This window comes from Phlebotomus argentipes, unplaced genomic scaffold, assembly GCF_947086385.1.
Source record: "Phlebotomus argentipes unplaced genomic scaffold, Phlebotomus argentipes genome assembly contig_42, whole genome shotgun sequence".
Lineage (NCBI taxonomy): Eukaryota > Metazoa > Arthropoda > Insecta > Diptera > Psychodidae > Phlebotomus > Phlebotomus argentipes.
The window spans coordinates 503,443-513,494 of NW_026776171.1; the positions used below are offsets into that span (position 1 = coordinate 503,443).

A 10,052-nucleotide genomic window follows, 5' to 3' on the forward strand; every position below is an offset into this window, starting at 1 on the left:
GGAAGCATGGCGTTGATGAGATGACGAGGAATGCGAGTCTCTGGATCATTTTTCTCCTCGTTTCATCGATTCTCTGTTTACAGAGAGTGTGGCCAAAGCAGTGCGGCAGCAGCGCGTCCAGCAATGTGAGGTACAGAGAAGAGAGGCGCAGGAAATGTGGCTGAATCCTTGAGAAAATCCTCACGCTCCTCAAAAGCAAGACACATTGACGTCAGATGGAATCCAATTACCAATTAAGTAATTCATGTGGCAATTGATTTATATTTCTCCCGTGTATGGAAGCATCGAAACGGCAGGAAAATTGGTAATTTAATGGAGTAATTTCATTGATTTGTAGCAACACAAAACCATTTATGGGTTTTTACGAGTGTGTCCAATTGGACAACAATTGCACATCACCGAAGCAAAGGTATGAGTTTCACTTTAGAATCAATAAATTAGCAATGGGCAACACTCAAATGAGTGGGATTTGTGCTGAGTCAGAGAGAGTGAGAGAGAGATTTCATGTCATTTACACTGAGACTTTGGATCATCTTCTGGGATTCTCGGAAGTAGAATCCTTTGTTCATCCTGTCACAACCAATCGCAAACCTACTAATTTACCCATGCAGAATGCTAGATATGATAGCATGGCTGACTGATTAATATCTCAGGCGAAATTCTTCCATCTGATGGCACTTTTAATGCAGATGGACTAATAAATCCTTCAACGGAAATTGTCGGTTTGTGCCGTCGCGACAACAACAGCATTATTAATTCAAGGATGACACGATATTCCGCTACTACTCTATTTGCATGTCCTGACGTTGTAATTGAGGCCGAGGGTGGCTTTTTGTGAAAAGCTCTTCATTATTATTGCGATTTCCAGGAAATCGTTGCGGCTTTTGAACAGAATCGATGAGATGTGCCTCGACTAAGTCAGCAGAGACACAATTCATGGTTTAGACGAATTTATTCGGTGAATCGTTAAAGAGTGCGCCGAATCAATTCCAAAGGCCGGAAATACTTTCAGAAGCACAGGATTTGGAATAATTTATAAAGATGGAATAACAGAAACCTCTACCGGCTAATATCCTAACAGCGAGGATCACGTCAGACGGAGAAGGCTTCGCCTTAGACAGTGTCGCATAGACAGTAAAATGCATCTTTTGTCCTTCTTCTATATATATTTTACACAAATATTCTCACAATATATATTTTTGGGTTTATTTTTTTTAACTCTCAACATATCCTGTGTCTTCTGATCCTCGGCATTTTGCGCTATCGCAATAAAAGTAAAAAACATCAAAAATTTACTTCTTGTCTCTCAAATCGCCAATATTTTCTTTTTTTAAATCTCTTTCAAAAAAATCCACTTTCATTTGCCTTTTATTAAAAAATTCACAATATAGAAAATATATAAATTGGAAAAAATGTCTGGAAACTCTCTTTGAGCTCAATTAATCTTCTCACTCTTTCTCTCTTTTCTTTATTAATCATGTTTGTGTTTTTGTGTTTTAAATTGAAAGAATATTTTTATTTTACAAATAAAAAAAATAAATCACCTACTCAAAAATGAGATGTTTTTCTTCTTTCATTTATTATTATTATTACAACTTTGAGACAATAACAAAAATACTTTACAGCAATAATTATTTGTGTTGTAAATAAAGAAATAATAACGTAAAATCTCTCAATAAAAAATATACATTTTGGGTTAATCACTATCACGTCTCATTTTGTAATTCTCAATTCACTTCTTTTACTTCTTCGTAATATTATAGAAACATCACTTCAATAACAACAATAAACTCCTCTTCTGCGCCATTCTTTCCCACTCGTGCTGTCTAAATAAAAAACACATAAAGCTATATTTTTCCTCCTTGGCCTCTCTTCTTTTCCCCCCCACGAGGATGAACTCCGCCGCGCTTCGTCTTCCGCTTATTCTAGAGCACATGAAAGCAAAAGGTGTAATGGCATTTTGTCGGTAAAGAGTGTTGTTGTCGTATCGATCGGAAGGGCGACGGCATGTTTGGAAAACTTTTCATATCTCCTCCACTCACTTGAGAGCTCTTCTCTTCTCTCTGTACAAATACAACGAGGTGGGCGCGCGGGGGTGGTGAAAGTCGAGGAAATTGAATTATTTCTAAACCACCTTCACTCACTCTCTGCCAGAGAGGCCGGATGATTTGCATTCGAGTCTATTGGCGGCGAACATATTGATTTCACCGCAGCGCCAAAGATGCACAAATATCCATTATTTTAACTAATATTGACTAAATGTTACACTTTTTCTTTCTCTTTATCTTCAACTAACTTCCTCACCAAATTTGTGAGTCTTTTGTCCTTTTTTCTCTTGTCTCATTATTTTCTATACGTAAATATTATTTTCTAGTTTTTCTTCCATTCTTTCTGTCACAATAATTTGTGATCTTTTTTTTGCATCGTGAAAAGCAACACGACAGAAATATTAAGGAATTTGAGTGATTTTATAAATTGTTGAAGAAATCAATTTCTTATGCATGAAAACATTCATATTTCTCCTTCTCCGTCGAATCAGGATTTAAACTCAATTGAAACTTCATTTCCATCGCGTCAATTTCCACAATTTTAATGTATTTTTTTTTAATTTTTTTCATAAACATCAAGCTTTGTTATCATAAGATCTCATTTATCTTTAATCATTTCTCTTGTTTAATGGGAAATTTTGGGTTGTTTTTTTTTAGTGTCACATTTAGAAACATCAATTTTATATATTTTATGTACTTTCCTTTTAAACACTCTCACAAGTGTGGTTAATTTAAGGGGAATTTCTTTACATTTAAAGGAGATTATTTTTTTGCATCTTTTTCTTTAAGGATTTTTCTCTAAGAACATTTCTTTTTATCTCTTTAATTTCTCATCATTATTATTATTTATTATTATAGTATTTTGGTAAGACAATTTGACACAACAATTATAAGAACGATTTTTTCTTCTTTTTCTATCTTACTTTTCACACACAAATATTTCAGCATAACTTTTCTTTTTTCTCTACTTTTTTATAATTTTCTCTTTCTCGTCAATTCTCTCTAGTGATTTTCCAATTAAGGTGCAGTCTTATAATTTAATTAATTTTTCTCTCCCTCCTTTTCGCTCAATATCTTTTTCTCTTTGTTAGCGGCTCAGCATTTTATTTTCTTTATATCTGCTTTGCGCGCTTCAATTCGTTTTTTTTTAAACCATCAGGAAATATGATATTATATTCTTATCATCCGCACAATTGATTATGCAAGAGAACAAACATGCAAATGCTTTTTCTCTCTCTCCATGCCGAATGTGTGTGTGTGTGTCGAAAAAAGAAGACAAATTTGTAATTTACATTGAAATTGTACAAAAAGTGGTGTAAAAATAAAAGCGAGAATAACAATTTTCCACACATTTTCATCACATTCTTCCTCTCTTTCTCTCTCTGTGACTTTAAATATAAAATGCCGGGCATGTTTTAAAAATTCATGAGGAAAGTATCCAATAACCATTAGGAAAGAAATATACAATACAATTTATGCGGAATTGGAGGAGGAAAATGCGTTTCACTTTACTCCTTTTTTTCTTTCTTTCTTCCCCTCCCCATTTGGTAACGATGAAAGCAACTCATTTTAGTGCCTTTTGATTTACAAATTTTTCTCTCTCCTCCTCCTTTTCTCCTTCTCTTTCTCTCTCTCTTTGTGTCTATTTTGTAAATATTTGAGAATTCTCTTTCGGTGCTGCCTTTGAATCGCGCTCATGCCTGATTATGTTTCATCGATTTGCATTGATTTTTCCCCACTTTCTCTCTCGATCATCTTCTTCTCTAAACTCTCGTGGGTTTGTTTTCTTTAAGAACTACAATTAAAATTGGTCCGAATGTACCTTTGACATGCACAGCATCGCGCTCAAGTTCTCATCTCCAATCGTCCACTCAATCGTCCGACGCCACGCGCCGCAGAGAAGACTTGTTGAACTTGCAGATTGAGTCCAGCAGGGCGAAGCGCCCCCGCTCGCCGCTCGTGCTCGGCCGCAGGTCATCCGTCGTGCGTGACAGATTGGGCAGCGACGGCGGCGGTGGCGGCGGGAGTGGCGAATCCGTCTCGTGCGACGTGGAGACGCTGTTGACACTGTCAGAGCGGGTCAGCGTGAGTGGAGTCACGGGTGGACCATTTTGCAGCTGCAACGAAGTCTGCTGACGAAGCTTCGACTGTTTCTGCTCCATTTTCTGCAAAGATTCCCAAAAAAAAAAAACACCGCCGCCACACCATCATCCAATGCTGTGTGTTAATAATCTCTCAATACCGCGAGATACGGAGGAAAAAAAATAAAAATTGAGAGGATGTTAACGATTTTCCACCCTCGCCGCGCGCGCTTATTTAATGGATGAACTCATTCCATAATTAATGAGTCATCAAAAGCCTCGCTTTTCCTCCGAGCCGGTCAATTGTGTGTGCTGATAAAAATTGGAAGAGACAGCGCGGAGCAAGTCCACTGATTTATCGATAAACTTGGGCTTTTCGGCCCTTTGATGGATTTCCCTCGCTCTCTCTCTCACTCTCTCTCTCTCTCTCTCGCGTCAATTGTATGTGCTGCTCTCGTCCCAGAGCATATTTCGGGGGGCGGAAATCAATGATTTATTCAGAGAATGAAAAGGTCATTCAATCCCAGACAGAGGAAATTGACACGATTTAGTGGCAAACTTCCTCAAGGAAACCCCCAGAAATGTCTCTATAGAATTGATTGAAGATATTGAGGTATTCTTTCGAAAGAATATTGCACGAAATATCACTTTAAGATTAATATTTCAGTTACTGAGAAGGTAAGAAGATACTCAAAAGCATTTCAGGAATTTCCCAAGGGGAATTCTTTAGCAGAAAAAAAGTACAGAACTGAACGATTGAAGTGAATAGATTTTGTCTTATCACACAATTCATTGGACATTCGTAGGATTAATTCATATAAGCTCTTATGACAGTCGTAAAGATCTTTGACTGACTTTTTTTTTCTTAATCGTCAACTTAAAAAATTGCATTTCGACAGCAAAAAGAGGAAAATTCATTCATTTTGTCCCACACAAGCTTAGGAATGTCTTATTCTGGTCCATTAGATAACCTCTCAATCTCTAATTCTTCCTAATTTTCCACTACAAAACTTCTCACTTCAATTGCGCGCTGTTGTGTGCTCAAAACCCATAATAAAACGCCCCTTCATTTCAACCCAGAGAAGAAGAAAAAAATAAAAGCCAGCTTGAACTCACCGCCTTGCTCTTGATCTTCTTCTTCTCCTCCTCGGAACTCATCCACTCCTGCACCCGCACGAGTCTCTTCTGGTTGCGCACGGACTTCTGTTCGTCCCTCAGGCGCTGCTCTGACTTCTGCACCGCGATCTTGAGCTGCTCCTTGGCCGTGGTGGACCACTTTAGGTGCGGCTTCGACGTCTTGCTGGCCTTGGCGAGGACGTCCGCGAAGTTGGGCACGTGCTCCTGGAAGAAGGCATGCTGCGCCACCTGATCCAGCGTCGGCAGGCCATTCTTGCACGAGTCTCTGAGCAGCAGCGACTCGAGCAGCTGCCGCAGTGAGTCTGGACAGTCGGTGATCTGTCTGGCCACGGACTCCTGCAGGGAGAAGCCCATGGTCATCTCGTAGAGCAGATGGCCGAAGGAGTACACGTCCACCGCCTCGAACGTGCTGATCTTCGAGTGCTGCACGAAGAAGGGACGATAGAAGGCCGGCACGCCAAGGATGAAGTTCTCCACGTCCATCAGGCGCGCCGTGCCGCCGGAGATCACCACATTGCCGGCGTGAATGTGGCCAATGGGCAGCCCTTTGGAGTGCAGGAAGCGAATCGCCTCGAGGATCTGCCGCCCGTACAGCGCCACGTCGCGCAGCGGCAGCGGCGAGCGCCCCTTCGGGTTGCCGTACTTGGTGAGAAAGGGATTCACGGGCTGCACGCAGCACAGCATGTCCTTGAGGCTGCCGTGCGCCGAGAACTTGCGAATCACCAGCGCCCCGTTGTCGTTGCTCGTCACGTACTCCAGGGGCTGGATGTAGGGATGCTGCACGCCGGCGAGATTCCGCAGCGCGGCGTGAATCTCCCGGTCGTCGATGTACTTATCGGGGCCATATTCCGTCCACGCCAGAATCACGTCCTGCACAACGGGGAGCTCTAATTACAATCACGCTCGCTCTCTCTCTCTGTCAATTACTCCGAAATTTCCGCTACGCTCTAATCTAATTTCACAGCCAAAATAGCGATTCATGTCATTCGTGCATAAAATGCACACAAAATCATGTAAATTACGCTGTGAACTGCACAGTGGCCAGCATGATAATAAGCCCAATTGAGTGAATTTTATGAAAAATCACTCAATTCACTCTGTAATCACAACGGATAACTTCGTTATCACCCAAAATCCCACCTAATTTTCATTCAAATGTTATTCTTACTCAGAAAATACTGCAGGAAAATCATCAAAACACAGCAAGTCATTGAAGAGAAGATTAAACAGATTCAACTTTGTGAAAACTCAACGTTTTGTGCTATTTTCCTGCTCGCCAGTTTAACCAGAACCACCAGAACATTTCCTTTAATGTCTTGTTTGAGTGAATCATCAGATTATTCATTGTCGAAGCAGTGGCAAAAATTTTCCACACTTCCTCGACCTTCTTTTGCCTCCACATTGTGCAAATTTCCGCCAGAAGTTTCCCAGTTTATCAGTGGAATTAATCAAATCTCTCGGTAAATAAGCCTCAATGACTCTGTCTTTGCGCTGGAATTGGGCCTAAAATCACTAGTTTCCGGGAGTTTTTTCTTACCTGCGTGGGCTCGGGCGCCGCGGCGGCGCTGCCGTTGCCCGTGGCGCCGGGAGCGCCGCGCGCGTGGCTCTGCGAGATGGACTTGACGAGGTGCTTGCTCTGGCCAGGCGAGCTGCGCCCCGAGGGCAGCTTCATCGTGACGCGGAAGTAGTGCTTCCGCAGGCGCCACCCGATGGGCCCCAGACTCTGCCCCAGCGCATACTGGCCGTCCGCCCGCAGGCAGAGGGAGGCGTTCTGGAGGGCGAGGTCGTGGAACGGGGTGGAGTAGCTGTCCGGGTCGACAAACTTCTTCGTCGGGAGCGACGATGCAAGAATGGGATTCATGAGCACGTGATTGATGTACTGCTGCAGTGCGACCTGACGCTGAGCTATGAAAGCGGGCTGCATGTTGCCCAGGATCTTCTTGGCGGGCAGCGGCAGCTCGATCCCCGAGATCTGCAGGCACTTGTCCAGGTGCACGAAGTCATTGTAGCGCCGCAGCAGTCGCCAGGAGTTCTCTGTCAGCGGCCCTCGCTGCACCCTCAGCACGTACTCCTGCAAGCACGGAGACACATGAGCCACTCTGTGGGGCGCCACGCGGAGCTCCCGCACCAACCGTGTGTCCGCCGACTTTCTGCGCCGTTTCAATGCGACACTGGATCTCCTGGGTGTCGTCGAGGTTCACTTTGCGCTCGATACGCTTCTCAAATATCGCCATTTGGAGTCACCACCACTGCGAGACATCTTCTCCCGCCCATTCCGCGCACTTTTACGCAATTTTCACCACTATTTGCACGCTCTCTGCTTGCCCGAGGACGAGAGAAAAATTTTTCACGCAATTCGCCCGTCCACCATGAAACGAGACTGGCGCCACGGCCAAGAAGAAGAAGAAGGCTGAGCGACGAAATTTTATGGACGAGCAGTGCCGATACCAGCCACCAGAGCTCGCTCCAGCACCCAAATAAAAACACGCGTAAAATATTCTCTTTAATGCACTAAAAGTGCCACAAATACAGCGAATTCATTGATCCTGGGCTAGGGAAATTCAGGAAAAGGTGACTGCATTGATATTTGGGGAATTTTTGCAGCCGCAGCATTTATCTACCGCACTTCTCTACGCGTAAAATACGCCCCATCGCGTGCGCGCCGTTGACGTTCGACACGTCATTGGGATCCTGTTGTCGCTCTTCAGATTGTTTTCCTGCCGCTGAAAATCCCCGGAAAATGGTGTCGGTGCTAAATTCAGTTGACACGGGCCACGAGGATCTGATCCACAGCGCCGAGGTGGACTACTACGGCCTCCGGCTGGCCACCTGCTCGTCCGATCACACCGTGAAGGTGTTCGACATCAAGGGCGGCAATCACCGGCAGATTGCGGAGCTCCGCAGCCACTGTGGCCCCGTGTGGCAGGTGGCGTGGGCGCATCCGCGCTTCGGCAACATCCTGGCGTCCTGCTCGTACGACCGGAAGGTGATCGTGTGGAAGGAGGCGGAGGATTGGGGCAAGTGCTATGAGTACGGCAACCACGACTCCTCCGTCAATTCCGTGGCCTGGGCGCCGCCCGAGCACGGCCTGATCCTGGCGTGCGGCTCCTCCGACGGCACCATCTCCATCCTCACGTGCAACACGGCACAGGACACGTGGGAGGCGAAGCGCATCCCCAATGCGCACACCATCGGCTGCAATTCCGTCAGTTGGTGTCCAGCGGCGCTTCCGGATGCTTCCTTTGACCAGAGTGCCAGAGCCACGCCGGCGCCCAAGCGGCTGGTGTCCGGCGGATGCGACAATTTTGTGAAGATCTGGCGCGAGGACGGCGATCGATGGGTTGAGGAGAGTCGCCTGGAATTGCACACGGATTGGGTGAGTTTCGGAATGGGCGTGGCTTCCGAATGGGCGAAGCTAAACTTATAAATTCGTTTTAAACTGTCTCTAAAGCAGAGAACTCGATTTAAGGTCCAAGAAATCTTATGATCTCGCAATTCTTGAGTGTTTTCACTACAGAAGCTCTTAAAATAGTGCCTTTTTTCTTTTTAACTTGTCGAAATTACGCACAAAAAGCTACAAGAGCTCTTTGACGTCACTGAAATCAGTTAAACAGTAATTCTCAACACTCATACCTGAATTTTGCCTAAATTGTTTACGAAAAATGGGGAAAATTAAGTGTTTCCTGTGCAGCATTTTCAATCGATCAATTTCACTAATTTTTCTGCATTTTGCAGGTTCGCGACGTCGCGTGGGCGCCCAACATTGGCTTGCCCAACACGCAGATCGCCTCCTGCAGCCAGGACAAGCGCGTGATCGTGTGGAGCAGCGACAACCATGTCAACTGGACGCCCACCGTGCTCAACGTCTTCGACGACGTGGTGTGGAACGTGAGCTGGTCAGCCACTGGCAACATCCTGGCCGTGTCCGGCGGCGACAACAACATAACGCTGTGGAAGGAGAACAATGACCGCCAGTGGATTTGCATCAGCAACGATTCCAATCCGCCCAGCAATGGCGCCGAGAAGAATCTCTGAGCGCGCGGAGTCATAATTCTTTCGATTTTTTCCAATAAACGCTGTTCTTCTCATGCATTTCGGCTGCTCTCTTGATGTGCGGAAGTCAATGAGGAAATCATCAGTGTGTGGTTGATTTCCTCGAGAGAATTTCCCCCCCGAAAAAAAACTCCGGCGTTTTCCACTCTGCTGAGCAGACTTGATATTAATTCGCAGACACACCGTGAGTCTTAATTTGGAGCAGTTGCGATTCGTTATCACAGCAAAGGTAGACAGAAAATGATGTAAGATCGCTCAAGGCTTGCCTGGCTGGAGTTGTACTACGTGAGGAGAAGGTGTTTTTTGGGGATTTCGGAGTGCAAGAAGAAGAAATGATATCAGAGATTGATGTTTGTCTTATCGCGCTGTGCCTTCATTAGAATGTTCCTCATTAAATCACGCGCGTTATTGATTAGGAATACCCCAAAAGTGATCCCCGTTATTGTTCTACTTTCTGCAACACTCACGAAAGGGAATTAAAGGATCAGTAGTTTTAGACTGCAAATAACGCTGAAAGCTTTGATGGAAGATCAGGAGAATTTCCCGAAGAAATGTGGCTTTCAGAGAGGTATTTTTTCCCCCGTAATAAATGATAAGGAAGAGTTGTAAAGACGTTATGAAAAATGTATTACAATGACAATTGAAGAAAAGAGTGCGGAATGGAATGCTAGATATGCTTTACTCGCGTTGCAAGTTGAATTGCGACAGGAAAATCATGACTTTGTGGTGAAAT

The 10,052-nt window shown here is 44.5% G+C and overlaps 2 protein-coding genes across 3 annotated transcripts; one reads left to right on the top strand and one right to left on the bottom strand.

Moving 5' to 3' along the window:
- Positions 1 to 2,726: 2,726 nt before the first annotated feature.
- LOC132257289 (PX domain-containing protein kinase-like protein) lies at positions 2,727 to 7,753 on the bottom strand. 2 transcript variants are annotated; one of them, XM_059754137.1, is made up of 4 exons: positions 7,399 to 7,753; positions 6,804 to 7,337; positions 5,246 to 6,136; positions 2,727 to 4,213 (listed from the first exon to the last, which is right to left on the bottom strand). In XM_059754137.1, exons 1-4 carry the CDS (start codon positions 7,498 to 7,500, stop codon positions 3,920 to 3,922), a joined length of 1,821 nt encoding a protein of 606 aa, XP_059610120.1. In that variant the 5' UTR covers positions 7,501 to 7,753; the 3' UTR covers positions 2,727 to 3,919. The 2 variants fall into 2 exon arrangements, with proteins under 2 accessions (XP_059610120.1, XP_059610121.1); XM_059754138.1 differs by having other exon boundaries at positions 7,395 to 7,436.
- A 168-nt stretch (positions 7,754 to 7,921) lies between these two features.
- Positions 7,922 to 9,358, top strand: LOC132257290 (protein SEC13 homolog). The gene is made up of 2 exons (XM_059754139.1): positions 7,922 to 8,642; positions 9,002 to 9,358. Exons 1-2 carry the CDS (start codon positions 8,007 to 8,009, stop codon positions 9,299 to 9,301), a joined length of 936 nt encoding a protein of 311 aa, XP_059610122.1. The 5' UTR covers positions 7,922 to 8,006; the 3' UTR covers positions 9,302 to 9,358.
- The last annotated feature ends 694 nt before the right edge of the window (positions 9,359 to 10,052 follow it).

Bases quoted from the DNA above. Each gene is read 5' to 3' on its own strand.
- LOC132257289 (XM_059754137.1), bottom strand. From the start codon at position 7,500: ATGGCGATATTTGAGAAGCGTATCGAGCGCAAAGTGAACCTCGACGAC. The intron at 7,338-7,398 runs GTTGGTGCGGGA...CCGTGCTTGCAG, and splicing joins AGAAAGTCGGCGGACACACG to GAGTACGTGCTGAGGGTGCA. The intron at 6,137-6,803 runs GTAAGAAAAAAC...CCCGTTGTGCAG, and splicing joins CGGCGCCCGAGCCCACGCAG to GACGTGATTCTGGCGTGGAC.
- LOC132257290 (XM_059754139.1), top strand. From the start codon at position 8,007: ATGGTGTCGGTGCTAAATTCAGTTGACACGGGCCACGAGGATCTGATC. The intron at 8,643-9,001 runs GTGAGTTTCGGA...TGCATTTTGCAG, and splicing joins TGGAATTGCACACGGATTGG to GTTCGCGACGTCGCGTGGGC.